Consider the following 20,784-nt stretch of genomic DNA (forward strand, 5'->3'; position numbering starts at 1 on the left):
AAGAGAGCTCTCCGTTGTGTATCTTGTCTTTTTCTTTATTTTTATTAAACAGGGTCTCATGGAGCCCAGCTACATGTCATCTGAACGCTATTCCTTCTGCCTCTACTTCCCTAGTGCTCAACGTGTGCACCAACATGCCCAGTTCATTTTTTAATACTTATTTATTTATTGGAGATGAGGGATGTGCCATGATGCCCATGTGTAAGTCAAAAGATAATTTTCAGCCAGACAGTGGTGGTGCATGCCTTTAATCCTAGCACTCAAGGAAGCAGAGGCAAGGGCATGTCTGTGAATTTGAGACCAGTCTGGTCTATAACGCAAGTTCCAGGAGAGTCAAAGTTGTTACACAAAGAAACTGTCTCGAAAAAAAAAATAACTCTCAGGAGTTGGTTCTCTTCTTCCACCGTGGAGGTTTTGGGGTTCAGACTAAGGTGGTCAGGCATAGTGGCAAGTGCCTTCACTGCTGAGCCACTGGGTGACAGCTCTGTATTTTTTTTAAAGATATTCTTTTATGTGCATGACTGTTTTACCTCTGTGTATATGTGTGTGTACCGTGTGTGTGCCTGGTGCCAGTGGAGACCAGAGGATATCAGATCCCCTGGAGAAGCGAAGCTACAGACAGTTGTGATCCACCATGTGGGTGCTAGTGACTGAGCCTGCATCCTCTGCAAGAGCAGCCAGTGCTTTTAACTTTGGAGCCATCTCTCTAGGCCCCTGCATTATTTCTTATAACTTCATGTTATATCTACAAAAATCTCAAAATGAGCCAGGCATGGTGGCACATGTGGAGACAAAGGCAGGCAAATCTCTGTGAGTTTCTGGCCCGGGCTGCTAGACAATTCCGGGCAAGCCATGGCTACATAAGTGAAGTAAAAACAACGTTTAATTTGAAGAAGAGGTGGTGAATGTGTGTGGTGTCACTCCTAGAGGGCCACTGGATGGCCTTAAGGTTCAGCATCACCATAACCTTTGCTCCCATGTCTCCATAGCTCCTCAGGGACCTCAACCCCACCTCAGAACCCCTTTAAATACAGCCTACTCAGGCTAAATACCTCATAAACACTTAGGCTCCAGGGTTTGCTCCAGCCTGCCCTCTGCCAGGTGAACCTTCCTCTGCCCTTCAGAAGCTTCCCTTACTCCTGGGCTGTGTGGACCCCTGAGTCTACTCAGGGTTTATCTGGGTCAAACTCTCCTAGGGTGTGGTCACCAAGAGAGCTGGTACCTCACCTATACCATACCAGAGGACACTAACTTCTACGTCTAGGTGATTTCATTCCAAATGAGCAAATGGGAGAGGAAATATGTTGTGAGGAAGGACACAGATGGGCACAACTGCATTCTAGAACTTTCAACCATATCTACACATGAAAATACAATAACCAGGGACAGTCTGCACTGAGTCTTGCACTAGGAAGCCAGGACCCTGGATAAGTTTTCTGGCCTTGGAATTCCTGATCCTGGAATGACCTCTTCATCTCCTACCACCACATCACAAAGAGAGTGGGGGTAAATAAAAAAAAATTACCTGAGACAAAAGGGTGAAACGTGTTAAGGCATGGAATGGTGTGGAGTGTTGGGTATTCCCACAAGAACAATTGTTGAGCTGCAAAATGGGAATGGCACAGAGCCGTGACCCTCCAGGAACTGTGCTGGGTCCGCGGTAGACAGGGCAATCCGTGGTTTTCTTCTAATCAAGAGGATACTGGTGTTGCCCAGATCGCTACAAGCTTTAAAAAACCTTAGTCGGGATATTTGCAAATATCCCTGTTACTCGGGACAAGGACTGTCACATTTTTTTTTCCTCACAGCTGGGAGCTCTCCGAGGGCATTTAAGTACCATCAATGGATGGGTTCTAGGGGGTTCTGGCCCAAGGGTGACCCGGGAAGCCCCCTACCGGGGGGATGGAACACAGCTCGCGCAATGCACGCAGTGGTATACAGGGAGGAGCCCGCGCTGCCCGGATGATGGGCGTGCCGCAGCCCCTCAATCGCCCCAATTCTTCTAGCTAGAGACAGAGCCTTCGCCGGCTGGGCGGGGCCTCTCAGGGGCGCGGGATCCGCGGGCGTGGTCTCTGGTGGGCGTGGTCTCTGCAGTTCCTCCCCCACCGCCCCCCAAGCCTGTCCTGGCTCTGCGCGGTGGTGGCTGCGGCGGCGGCGGCTCGGGGACCCAGGTGAGCGGCGGTCGGTTCTCGAGGCGGGGAGGGAAGGAAGGTCCCGGAAGGGAGGGAGGGTCCCGGGTTCAGCGGAGGGGGCGGCATGCTCAGTGGCAGAAACCGAGGCCGGGGCGGAGCCGCGAGTGCATGTGTGCGTGTGTGCGAGAGTCCCGCCGAGCGCCCGAAGGTGGGATAGGGGTGGCGGCGATCTCTAGGCAGAAGCGGCCCCCGGAGGAGTACAGCCTCCCCGTTAACCTCCTGGGACCTTCCTGGTTCGTCTCTCAGAGGCCCCCGCCCCGCCCCCTTCTCTCGGTATCTTGAGTTTCTCTCCATCTGTGTGGGTGGGTCCCGTTGGGGTCGGTACAGCCCTGTGCCCAGAGGCGCCTAGCTATCCTGTCAGCCTCCCTCCATCCGAGCGTGTCTCCTCCCTATCGCAGCCTGCCTCTTCCTCGCCATTGCCCCCCTTAATAGAGCAAACAAAGATGGTCGAGGGAGGGGGACTCTTGTTTCCAAGCTATTCCTGGCACAGGTTGTGACCCCCCCCCCACACACACACACACATCCTCTGGTCTCTGGCCTGGGCCTCCAGCCACCTCCTGGCAGGGAGCTGGACAAGGGCAGTAGATAATCCCATACAGAGGCCCCAAGGTGGGAGCCCTTAGGGGGTCTGTCACCCTCACTGACCGTTGACAGCAGGTAGGGACACCTGGCTGATCAGCCTGGCTAAGGTCCGAGCCAATGACCAAATCACATGATTCCTACATGCTATCTCATATGAGCAGGCCCTAATGCTTTCCAAGATTTTCCTTGCCAGAGCCAGGGTGAACAAGAAGCGCAGGGCTGTGGGAGAGTCTCTGGCCTGCAAACCCCAGGAAACCGACTCCATCCTGCCCCCTGAGCGTCCAGATCACCGTCTGGCATGGGTAGGAGGACTGTGGAGACTGTAGCTTGATCTCGAAGTTAGGTAATTAGAGATATGCTTGGCTGAGAGGGAACCTGCACCTGCCTCTTTGTCCAGGATCCCAAAGGCCTGGGCCTGTTCCCTGGACTGCATCCAGAGAGGCCAGCATCTCCCTGTGGCCCTCCTAGGATAGCCTAGGGGCTCTTCCATTCAAGTCTCTGGCCATCCCTGGTACTCTCTGAGGATGCTTGATTCACAGACTGCAAGCTCCTGGGTTATCCTAGGATATTGCTGGAGTCCTAGGAATATGCGTTTACCACACAGTCACCTCAACCCTGGTCAGGTGCACATTGAGGTGTGAGCCTCGTTGAGAGAAGGCTGGTGGACAATGGCTCAGTCTCAAGAAGGGTCCCTGTTAGTGGCCAAGGTTCGGTTGTGTCCCTGAGCCGGTCATTGCTCTTCTGTGAACTTAAGTCCCCTAGTCAGGGGTTATGACCTCCTGAGTGCTCCCGCTGCTAGTTCTAGTATCCACTGTCTTTGTTGAATTGTGCAGCACCTGCTATGAAACCAGGTGAAACTGAACAAACTCTGAGGCCCACTGCCGAGTGAGTGTGCGGCTCTAGGCAAGTCACTTTGCTTCTCTGATCCTCAGTATCTCTATCTGAAAACAAGGCGTGTTTCTACCCACACTGGATCCCTCGGGAGGATCCACTGATGTGCCCAGAAGGTGGAGGTACCAGCCACCGGGTGGGTGGTGCTTGTTTTCGGGATAACTGTGTTAATGGAGGGTACTAGGGACAGTTGCATTTCCTCAGCAGCAGGGAAAGTGTTTGTGCAGATGCTAGCTGGCGAATGGCTTTTGTTTCTAATGGATAGCTTGAAAGGCCAGGGCTGGCCTGGCCGGAAATGCCTGGGGAGACAGAGCAGGAGCTCAGTGTGATGCCAGCCACTTTGAGTAAAGCAGAGCCCAAGGGGTGACAGTAGAGCCACCTAGACAACACCCCACCCAGTCAGAGAGTCAACCCCAGGCCCCCTCTAGATGTCCCACATTCTAGAATACCCTTGAGACCTCCATTAGGAAAGTGATCGGTTCTCAAAGACCTTCCCCAACCCCGCAGGTGGCTGGAGGGATGGGGAATGGGGCTGAGACCTACAGAGGGAGGAGCAAGGCACACATGACAAGAGGATGCAGAGCTGGAGATTCAGAGGAGACTAACCCTAGTCCCTTGGGTTATGCATCAGGGTCAGGGAATCCTGCCTGGAAGCTCAGGGTGGCCACAGGGACCATCACTCCCCATTCAGAGGCGGGAGATGGGAAGTTGAAGTTTGTCTGGAATGAGGAGGTGGCTCCGTAATGACAACGTGATGCTCCTCTCTATTAACCGCATTCCTCTTTCGTGTCTCAAAACTGGATCTGGATGCGGGACTTTCTAAGAGACAGCACCTCGGCTAGGGCTGGGGCTCAGTTAGTAGAGTGCTTGCATAGCATTGACAAGGCCCTGGGTTCGATACCCCGCACCACAGAAATCAGGCATGATGGTGTATACCTGTTACCCCAGCACTAGGAGGTGGGGGTGGGGGCAGAATGATCAGAACTCTAAGGTCGTCTTCAGCTCCGTAGCGAGTTTGAGACCCTGACCTTGCCGGGCGGTGGTGGCGCACGCCTTTAATCCCAGCACTCGGGAGGCAGAGGCAGGCGGATCTCTGTGAGTTCGAGGCCAGCCTGGTCTACAAGAGCTAGTTCCAGGACAGGCTCTAAAAAAGCTACAGAGAAACCCTGTCTCGAAAAACCAAAAAAAAAAAGAAAAAAGAAAAGAGACCCTGACCTTATCTCCAAAGGGGCAAAGGGGGATGGAGTCACCTGCCCCAGGAAACTGCCTGACCTCACCCTCCCCCACTCCCCCACCCCTCCGTGAGCGGTGGTCCTCTCCTGCAGAGTGAGGGCTGGACAAGAGGGTTTGGGGACTAAGTGGAGGCTCAGACCCGACTGTCAGGATCTAGTCTCTCCCAACAGTCCATGAGGTTGTTGTGACTCTGCCCAGTTAGCAGATGGGCAAACTGAGGCCCAGGGCCAACAAGGAGAACCCAGATCTCTGTAGCCAGCCACCTGACACTTGCCATACTGATATGCTTAAAGATAAGGACATGAAGCCTTGCCATCAGGGGCCACCTTGTGGGCTCCTTGGATCCCCGCATGAATCACATGCATTTTTCTAAAAGGTTCTCAAAGTTTGCCTACTAGATTGAGGCCATCATTAAATTATAAAAGCATTTTGTCAAGCAGAATGAATGAACCTGCATCCAGGCGACAGTCCAGGAAGAAGACACAAGAGAACACTCAGCCTAGAAGACAGCTCTCCTCAACTCTAGATCCGAGTTCTAGACCTGGCTCTATGCTGGACACCCTCTTTGAGTCTGAGGAGTTACTGCCTGTGCTTTAGTTGTCTCGTCTATAAAACAAGCTTTCTCCTCCGTGTAGCTGCAGAGAGTGTGATGGGCAGCCTACAACGCTGGGAGCCAGCATAGCCACTCTGCCTTAGGCATGCTCTAGCAAGGAAAATCACAGGCACACAGAACTGCCTCAGTGTTGCCCTCTGCAGGCCCTGTGAGGTTGCACTGTGGTGACCCCACTGTCCAGATGAAGGTGAGGCAGTGAGGTCATTACCCAGGTCCCAGGTCACACAGCTGTAAGACAGTCTGACTCAGATGAACTGAAAGCCATCTGTCATGGCTACTTCATGGTCGGGGGATATGGCTTCTGCTTGATTTTTCCAGATGTGAGGGAGCTCACGCTCCTCTGACTGTTAGTCTAGGACTTGGATTGTGGTGGTCATAGCCCCTGGTGCATAGTCTATACTGTGCCAGGAGAAGACAGAGCATAGCTTTGATCTTGCTTCATGGGAGGGGCTGCAAGGCCCCTGTAGAGAGGGGACACGCCCCCACTTACCGTTCATAGCTGTGTCCATCCTGCTCCTCTTCAGCCAGCGCTGGGACTGAGAGGAAGAAGCCCCTCAGGTGGGCCAGTCCTGTGTCCCCCATGACACCAGCCCACCTGGACATGGCCTGGAAGGAGACTCCAGCCTCATTTGCACCCATACCCTCAGACCTATGCCATTATTCTGAGAGTTAGAGTTTGGGCTCAAAACGGGGTCTTACTCTGTAACCCAGGCTGGCCTGGAACTCGTTAGATAGCCCAAGCTGACCTCAACATCTCGGCAGTTCCCCTGCCTCAGACTCACGTGTGCTGGGGTTAAGGATGAGTACCACCATGCCCAGCTTCTGTTTTCATTTTTGGCATTTTTTTCCCAATAGATTCTATCGTGAGGTTGTGTCTACAGTCCCCAGCCTAAATATGTCACCAGGTGGCACATGAATATGTGTCCTGCTTTTTCATAGGATGTCACTCCAACTTCTTCACTGTTTCTAGACAATGCCCGGTTCCTACCACGCGTGAGTTCTTAGCCGTGCAACACCTTGCACTGTGCACATCCTCTTCTGCAGATAGCCCTTTGCAGGATTCTCAGGGCACAGAGATGTGACAGTCCTCTGTATCTGTCAAAATGAGACCTAGAACACTGTATCTCGGTGGCCTTGGAAGGAGTGAGCCTTTGATGGGGTGTGGTGGGAGGTGTCTGGCAAGCTGCAAAGGATTGCATGGTGGCTACTCTCACTGTGGTTGCCATGGCTGGGTTGTTGTATTAGCCTTTCTCTGTACAAAAGTGGTTAACCCCGCAAGAGGGGGCCAGGTCGTACTTTCTGAGCCCACCTGAGTTGATGTTCTGTGGTTTCCCAGCTTGTATGAACCTCCGTGTGGACAAAGGTCCAAGAGTCACTGCATTCCGCAACCTCATCTTGTCCCCCACGAGTGGGGAACACTAACCCCACTGTAGAGCCAGGTGCCAAGATAGGCCTTCCCAGGATGACATGACAGGAAGGGACATCCAGGAAGGCTTCCTGAAGGAGGTGGCTAGCACGGAGCCAGCAGGTCAGAAGGGCAGGGTCTAGCTGGTATTCTAGGTAGAGTGAAGAAGGAGGCTTTATGTGAGGGGCATGGCTAGACCTAGCATCAGCAGGGTGCAGCCGGGTGGTGGAGTGGTGGGGTTGTATGCTGAGCTGTACTAAGATGCCCTGACGTCACCTTGGATCAGGAATGAAAGGAGCTGTCCAGCTGCACGTCCTGGCACCCGCCTCTCTCATGACTTCAGGCCTGGACAGGAAGGGGTGTAGTATGGGCTCTACGGCTGTAGTCGCCCGCCTGGGACCTCTTCCATAAGCATGATAAAATATTTATCAGGAAGCAGGCAGCTGGGTTTCCCTGCACAGACTGCCATGGGCAGCTCCCACCCAAGCTGCCTGCAGCCTCCCCAAGTTCCGCTGAGTCACAGCCCAGGATCCCTCTGCCCAGCCCTCCTGCTCGCTGTCCTCTGGCCACATGGATTCTTCATAATATGTAAGCCATTGGGTAGCCCCATGACCAGGGCACCCAGCACAGTGAAAATGCTGACCCAACTTCGGGCCTCTCTGGACTGTGCAGGCCTCAGCCAAGGTCACGAGCAGACAGGCTACGGGCATCCCATCCCTAGCCCACCCTGCAGCCTCTGACTCCTGAGCAAGGTAGGTCCTTAGCCTCTGTAGGATGAGGCCGTGTGGAGGTCAGGTGGGTCGGATCTTTCAGGACCTGGTGGCCAGAGACTTGGCATTTTCTGTCTGACCCCAAGTCTGTTTCTGAGGAGTCGGACTCCGATAAGGACCAGTGTCTGTGTCCACCCTGATGTGACAGTATTGGGACTTTACTTTGGGATCAGCAACGACAGAAACAGCGGCAGATGGTGCCTTCCCTCTGGTGTGAGGAGTGTGAGCGTACCCAGGCTGCCAAGTCTTCTGTTCACCCATTCATAAAACCGTCTGCCCATCCGGGCTAGCCGGCTAGCTTGTGTCATGTGTGCACACTGGGCTGTGTGACCTTGGGTAGGTTGCCCTGCCTCTCCGAGGCTCAGTCTCAGATCAGTGACTTGGGGATACATCTGGATCTCCTTCATGTCCTCATATCCCCGAGACCGGATAGTCCTCAGTGGGCCTTTGGAAAGGTTCCACTTTCCAGAAAGGCCCTGGCAAGGCCTGAGATAAACTTGCCAAGCAGTAGACCAGAGGCTTGAGGATAGAATTTGCTGGGCTGGATGGAAATGTCTCCGAGGTTGTCAAGCTCCCCAGGGAAAGTCTGTGGTCCCTGGAGCTGCTGCTACAGCATCTTGGGGTGAGACAGGGAGCTGGCCACACCAGCCACTGGTGGGGACCCTGTGGGCTGCCAAGCCAGCACCACTCCCCAGCTCTGGCCAGGCCATCACGCCCCTGGCTCCCTGTGGTGCCTGCTAACCCCATTCCTGCCTCCTCAGCTGCCCTTTGTAGCTCTCCCTCTGCTGCTGCTGCGGCTTCTTTCTGTTCCTCCTCCAGAAGGACACCATGTCTTCAAGCTTCTGCAGGAAGCTGTCCTGCTCCAGGGGGCCCTCCTGGCTGTCCACCTCCCCCTGCCCAGTCATGTGACCCAGTGTCCTCCCATGCCAGCCATGGGGTCCTTCTCCTGGCTATGAGAGGCGATTGCTACAGCCCTCCCGTGTCACAAGGGGGTCTGCGTGAAAGCTCCTGGCCCTAGTAGCTCCGTGTGGGTTTCCTAGAGTGTCTGTTAGGTGAAGACAGGGAATGCGGGTGGCAGGTGTCCAATGAAGGCATCGTGGAGCAGAATGAACCCCTGCCTGTCTGTACAGGCCCCAGCAAATGGCCTCTGTTAGCCTGGTTTTCAAGGGTGGAAGCTGGTAGTGGGTTGAGAATAAGGGCATTTGGGCCTGGGAAGGCAGGTGGGGCCTGGGGCAGAAGATACCTTGCCCCAAGTCCAATGGGCAGGCCCAGTGTTGTCTACTCTAAGTAGCAAGCAGGGGACGGGCAGGCTGGGCCTGTCACACCCCTAGTGGTGACTGAGACATATGCACAGCCTGGCGTGGAAAAGTACGACAAGGAAATGCCCCAGTGGGGGCAAAGCTTTCTCTAGTGGTTCCTTTCTTTTCTATCTTCTGCTTTTGAAAAATATCCTAGAGGTCCTTCAGTGACTTTGGATGTATTTGAAAGTCCTGAATTCAGTGGCCACAAGGACATTCGGGGACATAACCTGACGAGACAACTGACCACACTCTGATGGCTGAGGCCGGCAAGGGAGTGTGTCAGGAAAGGCTCACCAGACACAGCCTATGGGAAAAGCTAGGTAGATAAGCTAATGGAGGAAACTAACCACCAGCCAATCTGATGGGAGGGGGTGACTGATGGTCTGACAAAGCCTAGTGGCTTGCCAAGGTGGCCCTGCAGATGAATTCCTAGAGCAGCAGCCCCACCCGCAGAACTGGGCATTTATCCCAGCATCCACATAAGGGACCTGTGCCTGTCACTTCCAGATGTCTACTCGATGAGAGCTGCACAACCGAGGGCCAGCTCCCCTCCACTTAGGCCCCCAGGAGCCCTGTGCTTTGCAGAACACAGGCACAGTAGGTGTGGGATGCTCTTTCCCTTCGTGAAGAAACCAGCAGGCTCTGCTCAGCTCTGGGGAGGTGAGGGCCTGATTTAGCTAGCCTGCTTCAGCAATCGAGCCTGGAGGGGAGGACCCCTGGACTGCTTTGGAACGCACTGAGCTGTGCCTTGCGTGTAATGGCTATACAGGTGGTTGGCCAGTAGGTGGCAGCCTATCTCAAGGTGTGTAATCATCCGCCCTCCGCCCATAAACACCTACACTGTGAGGAGTGGGTCAGGGCAGAGGCCAGCACAGGCCACTTTGCTATGGCTACTGAGCAACCCCATCTGGTACAGATGGTGTTAGGCTTTTTTTCACTTGGCAGCTCTGGGCCTCAGAATTAACCTGATCTAGCACTGTGCAGGATAGGAGCCCCGCTGAGTTATCACTGCCCATCTTGAGCTTATCCTCTGAGCTGGAGCCTGGCTCCTCCTGTCGGCCTGTTGACTTATCCATCCTCAGTACTCCAGTAGGGTGAGGAAGAGAGGCACTACAGGGCTGTCACAGCATCTGTTAGATGGCAGATATACCCAAGTGAGTGTACCTCGGCGAAATGTACTCGGAGTGGGGAAATGAGGACTGTGCCTCATGGAACACCATGGGGACTCCTCTCTCAGAGGGAGCACTGTGAGGACTCCTCTCTCAGAGGGAGCACTGTGAGGACTCCTCTCTCAGAGGGAGCATTGTGGGACTCCATCCTCAGAGGGAGCACTGTGGGGCTCCACCCTCAGAGGGACTATTATAGGGGGTTCTACCCTCAAGGAGCACTGTGGGGGCTGGGCATAGGTACTTTTCTGGAACATTTTGTCAGAGGAGCAGGAACAGGTGGTGCTGGCTAAGATGTCTGGGGACAGGGAGCAGAGCTTATCCCATGGAGGGAGGGAAGTGGAGAGGGATCATGTGACCAGTGAGCAAGAGGAGAGATGAGAGGCAGAGGAGAAGGGGCCTAGCATGAGGAAGCCCTGCTCTGCAGTAGTTCAGAGTGGACCCTGGCCATTTACTTCCCTTCTCAGCACACAGGAGCCCTGGCCCCAGGGGCACCCAGCCCAAGATCTTCAAAAAGCCAAAGGGGGGGGGGAGGCCTGAAAAGAAGGCTGAATTGGGTCAAGGAGTCAGAGGGCTTCTGCCAAAACAGAGCCTGGCGGTTGGGCAAGCTGGAGCCAGAGGTGGTGGAAGTGGGCAGACCAGCTGCGATAATGACGTCAAAATCAAATTGCACTGATTTCTTTGCAGTGCTCAAATCCGTGACACCCCACTCCATAAAAATCCAAGATATAGGGCCAACATAATGATTCTGTGCGTAAAAGTGGTGACCTTAGTTCGATTCCTGGAATCCACATGGTGGAAACAGCGAATGTATCCCCACAAGCTAGCCTCTGACTTCTACACATGTGTCAAGGTGTATGAGTGTGCACACACACACGGTAAATAAATAAGTGTAATAAAAAATGTTTAAATTAAGAAGTGTTTTGGCCAGGTGGTCATGGCACACGCCTTTAATCCCAGCACTTAGAAGGCAGAGGCAGATGATCTCTCTGAGTTCAAAGCCAGCCTGGTCTACAGAGTGAGTTTCAATACAGCCAAGACTACACAGAGAAACCCTGTCTCAAAAAGCAAACAAACATACAAAAAATGCCCTGTCGGGAGGCAGAGGCAGGTGGGTCCCTGTGAGTTTGAGGCTAACCTGATCTACAGAACGAGTTCCAGGACAGTCTCCAAAGCTACAGAGAAACCCTGTCTCAAAAAAAAAAAAAAGTACTCTGATGAGCTAAGGACAAGACTCAGTCACAACCACACTGACCCTAGGCTGAGTCCTTTCCATCTCAGAATCCCAGAATTCTTCAGTGAGGCCTAGCTGGACTGAGCAGAACCGGAAGCGTGGAGTCACAGGATTAAAAATGCCAGACCTCGTGACCCGTGCATATGATACTTTCTGAGGCAAGAGAAGCACTCATAGTTTGAGTTCTGCTAGCCAAGGCTACATAGTGAATTCCAGCCTAGCCTGCGCTACAGTGCGAGATCATGTTTCATTTTTTAAAGATTTTACTTTACTTTTTATTTGAGTGTGTATGAGCATTGTATGCAGATGCTCACAGAGCCCAGTAGAGGGTGTCAGATCCCCTAGACTTACAGGCTGTTATGCGTCCTCACCATGTAGGTGCTGGGAATTGAACTGTCTCCTACAAGAGCAACAAGTGCTCTTCACGGCTGAGCCATCGCTCTAGCTCTCCTGCAAACGATTTAAACACATAAATAAGCAGTCCTGGTCTCAGTGTAGCCTGGATGACCCCTGTCTAGCTTCTGTTCTGCAAGGTGGTCCCAAGTTATTCCTGTTATGTGGGAAATGATCTGATTCCCGTAAGACATTCACTCCTGGCCACTCTAGAAGAGGCTCTCCTTTGGGGGTGTCCTGTCGCTTGAAGCTCTGGATTTGCCATTGCTTGGGGTGCTTCTGTACCTTGTCATAACGATGGTTGTCTCTCAATATTGGGATTCAAGGTGACTGCAGGTTTAGGGCAGCGATTGGAGACCTGTGGGTAACTTTCAAGGTCTGGAACAGGACATCATAAAAGTTAACTATATCTGCCTTTGTTTGTGCTTTTAGCCTTGAAGCAAGATTTCTAAGGGAAAGGGTACAGCTTTTAGGCAACCCATGAGTGACTGGCACATCTATGCAGAGATGTGAGCAAGTGACCCTGAGCGAAGGAGAAAGATGAACAGAAACGAGGGATGCTGTTCTTCCTTCCATGGCCTTGGTGGACAGAGAAGGCCGGTGTGCTTTTCAGCAAAAGTAGCTCTCAGGTGCCCGTTGCAAGGATATGTCCCTGACATTAATGATTACTGTCGCAAAAAGAAACAAACAAAACCCCCCAAAACATAGTCAATGAGAGGTGGGGCCAAAGAGAGACCACTGCTCAATTCTGTGTATGTTTAATTGCTTTCCAGGGCAGAGCCTGGGCAATGCTAGGCAGGATTCTGAGAACCCAGTGGGAATGGAGAACAGGGACTGCAGGGTTCAGGGGAGGAAACAGGACCCAAAGAATGCATACTGGACCCTGTCTGCCTAGGGTCCGGAATGCCAGGCTTTGGAATTTGGAGTTTTCTAAGAAGGCATGGGACCTGATCTCAGGATTAGGCAGGCAGGGCAGGGGCCCATCTGGGCGGGGCCAGGGATCCAAGCAGGTGGCCGAGGAGGTCCTGAGGCCAGAGGCTGCTGGTCCCTATAAAAGCTCTGGGGGGCAGCAGAGAGCCGGGACCCCTAGAGTTCCAGCCACATTGCTTAGGTATCAGTGGTGGATCCAGCTTGTCCTCAAATGAGTTCTGGTCTCACTGCCTGATATTAGGGAAGTTGGGGACAGAACGGGCAACAGGAACTCCAGCATCAGTCCGAGGCCCGCCTCTCACCAGCTTGTGACCCTGTGGTGACCTCAGGATTTGGAACCTCAGCTGGGCTTCATTGGCCGGGGCTGGGTGTGGCAGGTACCTGGGTAAATATCACTGCTTTTCCTGACCTTGGTGCCCAGGTCCACTAGGGAATCCCACCCTCCAGGGTTTTACTCCTTTACAGAGATTTTGAAGGACCCAAGTTTTGACTGCTGGGTTTGTCTCCGCCTCTCCCCACCATGTGACATGACCTCTCCCCCAACTCAGGGATCTCTAATCAGAGAAGCTTTTCTCAGATAATCATTTCTTGGGTGTAGAAGTCCAGGAGTGGGTGGCTTGGGGAACACCACCCTGTAAAGCAGCACCCTCCCCCGGGGAGGCCCGGGTGGCATCCAGACAACCCCGGGTTGACTCTTTGCGCTACAACCAGGAAGTGAGGGACACCGGCCAAGGGTTGGTTCTCCCTGTTCCTATCGCCCACGTTGGATCTGGATCCCTGACAGGGAGCAGCTCTTCCTACCTGGCAGGGCTGGGTACAAGGTTCAGACAGTCAGAGAGGAAACGGACTCTCCATTCAGAGCTCCTACCACGCCTGCGCCTGCGTATTGTGTCTGCGCTCCTCGCCGGTAGCGCCAGCAGGAGCTGATTCCTAAGTCACATTCATTCTTTCCAAGAATTCTTCTAAGAAAAAGCTACTGGCAAGAAGGTGCCTTGAGGAGAGCACAGAGCAGGAAGGCAAGCTGGCACCCTGCCGGTCTCCACTGCTGGCGTGGGGCCTTCGTCCACGGAGTGGGGACAAGCCCCATAGTCAAGCACCCAGATGAAGCAGGGTCGCCATGTCCAAGACTAAGGTTGCGATGCGTTTGGCAGGGCTGGAGCAGATCTCCCTAAGGGAATCAAACCTTAACTTTCTGCCACTTCCAGATTCAGCTCCATGGGGAACATCACTTCCTTCGGGGTGCTAAGGGATGAATCAGAACCAGGGTTCAAAACCACCCTCCCCAAAGAACCTTTGGAAACTGATGTCCAAAACCTTCCCTGAGGATTAGAGGCAGAGGGTGTCTTGGGGTCACATGGATATGGTGCTGGTGTCACATACAAGGGATCTCTGCTGGTCAGAATCCCACAGCAGCCAGAAACACAGGAGGGAAGACATATTTAGGACAGAGGACCAGGACCAGCCAGGTGAGGTTTCAGGAGGACCTGAGGGAAGGTAGCATGGAGTGAGGAGGCAGGTAGCACTGTCTGTTGCTTCTCACAAGCCCAGTGGACGCCTGTCCTGTCTCAAACGCTGACTAGTCAGCTGGCTTTGGGGTGCAGGGAGAAGGGCCTCCAAGAGCCTAGCTTCGTCTTACCCTGTGGTGACAGGTTCCTGAACTTCTGCAGCCCTGGCTCACTGCTCCTTCCCATTGTTCCTCTCTAACAGGAGTTTCCAAGCTCCTGGTATGACATACAACTTGTGATTTTCCTGTTTCACCATCTTCTGCACACCAAGGAAAGAATGAGACATGGCCCCGGGAGCACAGGCCAGAGAGGCGGAGCCAGGATGCTCTTTAGCTACCTACTGGTCCTCTCCTGGGTATGTGGGACCCCGGGGTTAGGAGCCAACTCTGCCATGGCTGCTAAAGACATGGTACCAGTCAGCTTTGGGGAACTGCCAGGCCTTGCCAACGGGGCAAGTGCTCCCTCTAGGGACTCTCAGGAGGAGAGCCTAGTGGGGGTGCATTTGGGGGAGGAAGGTAACCATGAATGAGCTGGGGCTGTGTCCCTTCTGCTCACCAGGCCAGACTCTGGCTTCAGCCATGCCTCTTCAGCCACCACATGTGTCTCAAAGCCTCCATTTCTCTCTTGGGACATGGGATCCCCTCACCTCCAGAGAGCAGCACAGCCTTTGGAGCACTAGGTGGGACAGTGTGTTCAAGTCCTGCCTCTCTGCCCTGTCTCTTGTCCTTCCCACCCCTGGCAGGGACCCCTCTTCAACTGGTTCCTTCAAATAAGTTCTCTGTCCCCTGTCATTGTCACGAGCAGGTGAAAGTGCACTGCGATCTTGTCCTAGCGGACAGAGGTCTGGATTGGGAAGTATCCTGCCCTGAGTGTGAACCATCTGGGCCAGCCCCTCGGTACCTTCATACCCCATCAGTTGGAAAGGGCTGTGGGGAGTGTGGGACCCCTACAGGCTTCAGTTTCTTCCTTGACCCTCACATTCTGAGAAGCTGCCCATCTCCCAAATGGATTGCCTGAGTCCCTAGAGGTCAGCTGACCTGGCAGCAAGGTTAGATAGGCCCCAATCCTGGCTGCTCATTCAGTGCTCACCCCCAGCAAGACAACCCTGATGCTCACTTCATGGCCAAGATCCTGTCTCAGGGTTCTTGCTGGCCAGATGGAGGTTGGATGACACTTGGATCCCATGGGAGGAGGCTGTGGTTCTGAGGTAGGGACACTGGCATCTTAGGGGATGTGTGAATGAGTTCACTTGTCTCCCACGTCCTTAACCAAGAGCCTTAGACACAGGTGACTCGTCAAGGTTGTTCCTAAAACAACAGCTCAGTCCTTGATCCAGGTACCAAGCCCACAGGTCCCCATCGGTGCCTGAAGGGCCCAGCAGGGCACACAAAGTCCCTGTACCTACTTAAAGGGGTGATAGCTGTACCAAGAGCTGTCTAGGAAATCTGCCAAACGGGCTCTCTGACCCTTTGACGCACCGACCTACCAAAGCTGGCTTCATAGGGGTTGGGTTTGTTCAGATTTTCTGACACTTCAGGCCACAGGAACAGTTTTTGGGGGTCACACTTGCTCCCCATCTCCTCGGTTGTCTTTTCCAGGGAACTGTAACAGCCTGATCTCTTCCTAGACTCTGCCTTGGATTTCTGGGCCCGAAAAGCTTTGCCCTTTGCTGCCTACCACCAGCTCTCACCCGCGCTTCCTACCACCAGCCCCAACACCCGGCAGCACTGCACCCCCGCGTCTCTGTCACACTTCTGCGTTGGGCTGTGGGTGTAGCCAGTGTAAGTCTGCTGGGGCGGGGACAGCTCATTTCTTCACTCTCTCTGGAGATATTTTCTCTCTTCTTTCCCTTTCTTTGAGACATTGTCACCTAAGAGTCTCTGATTCACTATGGAGCCCAGACTGGCTGCAAACTCAAGGCAATTCTCCTGTCTCAGCCTTCCAACTACCAAGATTACAGAGGAGCACCCCTACCCTTAGCTCTAGATATGTCTTTAATTCTCACAACCGTGTACCCCCTGGCTGCACTCTAGCCTCTTCCTCAGGAGCCCCTGCAGCTCACTCCCCACCCCGCCCCTGTGGTCTCCCCTCACCTCTTCTTTTCCTCCGGTTGCTCTTCCAGAGCAGCCCAGACTGCCTCCCTGTTCCCAGCCAGCCATTCCTTCCAGACAGGTAGCCAGAGGTCAGTCCTGCCCCTTCCCCTGCCCATCTGTGCTGGGTACAAGGTCACGCTTCTTCTGCAGTTACATCAGCGGTAGAGACAGGGCTGCCTCACGTCTGTGCATCTTGGTTTCCACCAGTATGGCCTAAAATATGACATGAGTATATCTAGCCGTTCATATCGAGCACCTACTGTGTACTAAGGATAGAGAATGTGGGTATGAGCACGTCGCAGCCCCTAGCTCTGATAGAAAATGTCCAGAAAGCCATCCTAAGTCTGAACAAAGGCAGAGGCGGTCAGAAGGGGGAGATGACCTTTATCATTGGAGTTCACTGAAGGATGTTCTGGAGAGCAGGGAGACACAGGGTTCTTGTAGGCATCTCATGGATTGACGGCCTCCGGCTTGCTCTTTGGCACAGTGGGAACTCAGGAGGGCAGCATGTGCCACGAGCAGCTCCAGCTACTGTTTGTGAGGGCAACAGGTGTGACTTGGAGAGAATGGTTGGGAGGGGTCTGTAGTCCAGGCTAGAGATGCTAAGGACTAAGGATAGGGAGGAGAGGGACAAGTAGGGTCAAGAGGAGGGTCTAGTTAGTGTTTCCTCTTTTTTATTATTTAAAATACTAATTATGTGTCTCTGTGTGTATCTGAGTGTGGACTTGTGTACTTGCATGCAGGGCCTGAGTGTGTCAGATCCCTAGAGCTGGGGTTACAGGTAGTTGTGAGCTACCAGATGCAGGTGCTGAGAACCAGCCTTAGGGCTAGGGTTATGAGTTGATGTTGTCCGGCATCCATAGCTATCCCTATAAAGAGTTCATGGGCAGCAGATTGGACACTCCTGATACAGGATGAAAAATCCCCAGGGACTGGAGCGACAGGGTGAAGCCAAGATTTTGTGGCCTTCAGTTTCCACACAGGAAACCGAGACCCTAGAGAAGTGACTTACCCCAAGGCCCCAGCTAGTCCAGGGGCTGAGAGCACCCACCCAGCTCTCTCAAGGCTAGTGCATTGGGGCAGCGACTGCTCTCTGCCCTCAGCCATGTTGACCACCACTGCACACCAGCGTGGGCTGATGGGTAAGTAATTCATTTGGGATTTTCACCGAAGTGGTTTTTTTTAATATAATAAGTTGGGAAATTCTAATCCAGTTATGACAGTGTTCTGTGCATGTCAGTACGGTTGGAAAGTATGCAAGCTGGCTTCTTCCTGCTCCCTTGAGCAGAGCTCCTGGCCAGTATGCCCAGCGCTCCATAGTTGGTTGAGCGCTTTACACCTCTCTGGGTGAGCAGTTTCACCCCTGCTTTGATGAGGAGTGGAAGCTCTCTGAACACCCCCTCCCCCCACACACCTGAATGTCTTATCCCGCCAGACCTGGGTTTCTTGATATGGATCATGGATCAATGGTGCCTGCCATTGTCATCTCCACCCCTGTTTGGGGGCTGGTGAGCTCTTTGCCATTGACCCCCCGCCGCAAGTGGGGTCCTCGCTGGCATGAACAGACAGCCTGGAGCCATTGACTGTGAAGAAGCCTGGGAAGCCCAGCCCTTCCCCGTCAGTCATTTCATAGTAGTTTGAGTGGCCTTAGGCTCTGTGACAGTTCTTGTGAACAAGGAATTGTCTGTTTATCGCTGCCTCCTACCACAGGAATGTGGGGGTGTCCAGTATACAGTGGGTGCTTAGGAAATGCTGGCTGGTTGTAGTTGAACCTTGATTCTGCTCTCCTGAATGCTACCCAGGGCCATGCCTGTCCCCCTGTGCTTGGAGATGGCAGGCAAAACTAGTGGGACTCCCAGAAGCCCCTGTGTGAAGGACTGGGCACTGTGTGTTCATGAGACCTGGGTTAGGTTCATCTTGGGATATTTGAGTGGCAGAACCCTGAAGAGGTTCTTTTGCGCTGGGTGCCACAACATACCCAACAGGTAGAATCCAAATTGCTCTTGGTGCCCCAAGGCTGTGGCATTATGTCTCAGGAGCATATTGCCCAAGCACAAGGATTTAGGATACTCTCTGACTTCTACCAGACAGTGGAAACTAGGATTCAGGGGGTGTCACTGTCCTCCATTCCTTCAGCTCCTACTGCAGCAACCCCTCTGGCCAGTCAATCATCCAAGATCCCCGCCTGAGAGGACCCTAGTCCATGGCCCATCCCCCTAAGAAAGGGGTCTAGGACAGACTGGTTCATGCTGGACTCAGGTGGGGTGGGGCTGATGGTTGAGGCACCCAGCTGAAAGCTTTGATCCGCAGTGGGAGGAGCTTGTGTCCACGTGAAGGGGTCTGGATGGATCTCTGTGGGCACAGCCTTTTCTCCTGGGACAGATGGCTGGCGAGGGAGTGACTTCAGGAGACATTGATGGGAGACCATGGGTTCCTGTGCATGGGGTATGTGTGTGTGTGTGTGTATGTGTGACTATAGTGTTGGGTGCTGGGTGGGCAGTTGGGGTTGGACTGCTGTCTGGCTCTTGTGTGGTGGCTTCCGAAGGGAAGGAAGGAGGCGGCTGAGAGCGCCCCCAGAACTGGCCCTTTGGCCGGTGAAGGCTCCAAGACTCCAGTCCCGCCCTCCCAACGCGAGACCACGCCCACCGCAGTCCCGCCCAGAGGGAGGCCCCGCCCCCGGCCTGCTTTTGCGCTCCGAGCGCTCCACGCTGCGCCGCCGCGAGCAATGGTTCACAGGGCCCGGCGCTGGGCGCGCGGCCCCGGGCCGAGGCGCGGGGCCGGGGCGGGACCCCACGGGGTCTCCGGGCTTGCTGCTAGCAGCCGAGTGTAGTCGTGGGGGGCGCGGGGCGCGCGTGGGCCGGGGTGAGCATGAGGACTCTCCGCAGGTTGAAGTTCATGAGTTCGCCCAGCCTCAGTGACCTGGGCAAGAGGGAGCCGGGCGCGGCGGGTGCGGACGAGCGGGGCACGCAGCAGCGCCGGGCTTGCGCCAACGCCACCTGGAACAGGTAAGGCGCGCAGCCCGGAGCGGCGTGGCCGGAGACGGTGCCGCGCCACTTTGCGCGCAGCTCGCCCCGCCGCCGGGCCGCGCGCGGGGAGGGAAGCGAGTGCAACGTGTCGGCGGCTCGAGCCCGCGATCGCGCCCCGGGGGTGGGTGGCCCTGAGCAGGAGCTGCCTCTGCGCCCCCACTTCGCAGGGGCGCACTTGAGCTTCGTGGGGCCCCAGCGGGGCGCCGCTGCACTTCCTGTATGCGTGTCGGGCTCTCGGCGCGGGGTGGGCGGTGGCTTCCCCCTAGTTGGACCCCGGGCCTCCCAGCTGTCCGTGGGGGTGCGGCAGCTGCCAGACATTCCTTACCGGACCCTTCCGGAGGCCCATCCCGGACCAGCCGGGCGTGGGAAGCCCCTCCCCCAGCTGTACTTTCAGAGCCAGAGTCACAGTTCTTTTAGCCGAGTTCCCCAATGGGTCTCCTCTTGGCCCCTTTAAAAATAAGTATTTCTACCCAGAGTAAAATACGGATCGAGGGAGTGTGAGGCAGGCTGTTGAGAGAGGTCTGTGGATGCTGGCTCTCCTCTCCACCCCTCCACCTGGCGGTGAAATCCTGCCAGGTGATTCGCCCGCTGTGGTCTGTCACCAGGGACCCGGCTGTCACTTGGACACACGGGGAAGATGGGGCTGCCAGCTGGGACCCTATCTTCCACCCTCCACTAAGCTGCAGATCGCTTGAGAGCCAAGACTACCTTCCTGCCTCGGTTTCCCTCTATCTTAGGCCTGCACAATTCTCCTCACTAGGCTCGTAGTGGAACAGTAAGAAGGAAGGTTCCTTTTGCCCCAGAGCTGCTCACTCATGTCTTCACCCCCTTCCTTGTCTCTGGCCAGGGTTTAGTGGAGCCACGCTAACTTTGGCTCAGATTTCAACTCTACTCTGCTGGGTGACCTTATGCAGTTTGCTTACTACCTCTGGTCCTCAGTTTCTTTATCAATAATATAGGTGAGTGGCTGTTGTTGGATTAACTATAAAAATGTGTAATAAAGGCTCTGAACATGGCTTCTGGCACAGTGGGAACCCTGTGACTCAGAACTCAGGTCAGGGCACATTGAGAGAACGCCTATAGGCGTGTTGTCTGGGGACTTAAATAAAAGTGACTTTGTGGGGACTCTTTCACTCCCACCTGGGGGGGCCTCTAGCTCAGAGGACTTAGATGGCTCCTCACCTTGTGTGGTTGTGAGGGGATCTGCTTTTTGCTAGAGCTCTGGGGGTCGGGGCTTGCAAGGAGATATCACTTGAGTCTCCCACGGGCTTTTCCTTTGGTGGCCTGTCAGACTGCAGAGGCTTGATGGCAGCTCCCACAGTACCTGAACAGCTCCTATCTCCATCTTTTAGGGCCGGAGGCTCCCCCTGCCTGAGGAAACGGGGCTCTGGTGTGTTCTGTGTTCCTATCCTATGCCAGCCTTCAGGGTCCTCAGTTCACCTTGTCATGA

At 54.4% G+C, this 20,784-nt stretch overlaps 1 protein-coding gene across 3 annotated transcripts in view; it reads left to right on the forward strand.

Moving 5' to 3' along the window:
• The first annotated feature begins 2,130 nt into the window (after positions 1-2,130).
• Prr5 (proline rich 5) overlaps positions 2,131-20,784 on the forward strand; it is a 40,278-nt gene continuing 21,624 nt past the window's right edge. For 2 of the 3 annotated variants that reach the window (XM_038341603.1, XM_038341604.1), the window contains exon 1: positions 19,000-19,313. In XM_038341603.1, coding sequence (XP_038197531.1) covers positions 19,177-19,313 — 137 coding nt within the window. In that variant the 5' untranslated portion in view covers positions 19,000-19,176. Of the gene's footprint in view, positions 2,172-18,999; positions 19,314-20,784 lie in introns of those variants that run through there. The other variant, XM_038341605.2, reaches the window with a different exon arrangement.

The sequence above is a fragment of the Arvicola amphibius genome, chromosome 9, assembly GCF_903992535.2.
Source record: "Arvicola amphibius chromosome 9, mArvAmp1.2, whole genome shotgun sequence".
NCBI classification, from domain to species: Eukaryota; Metazoa; Chordata; class Mammalia; order Rodentia; family Cricetidae; genus Arvicola; species Arvicola amphibius.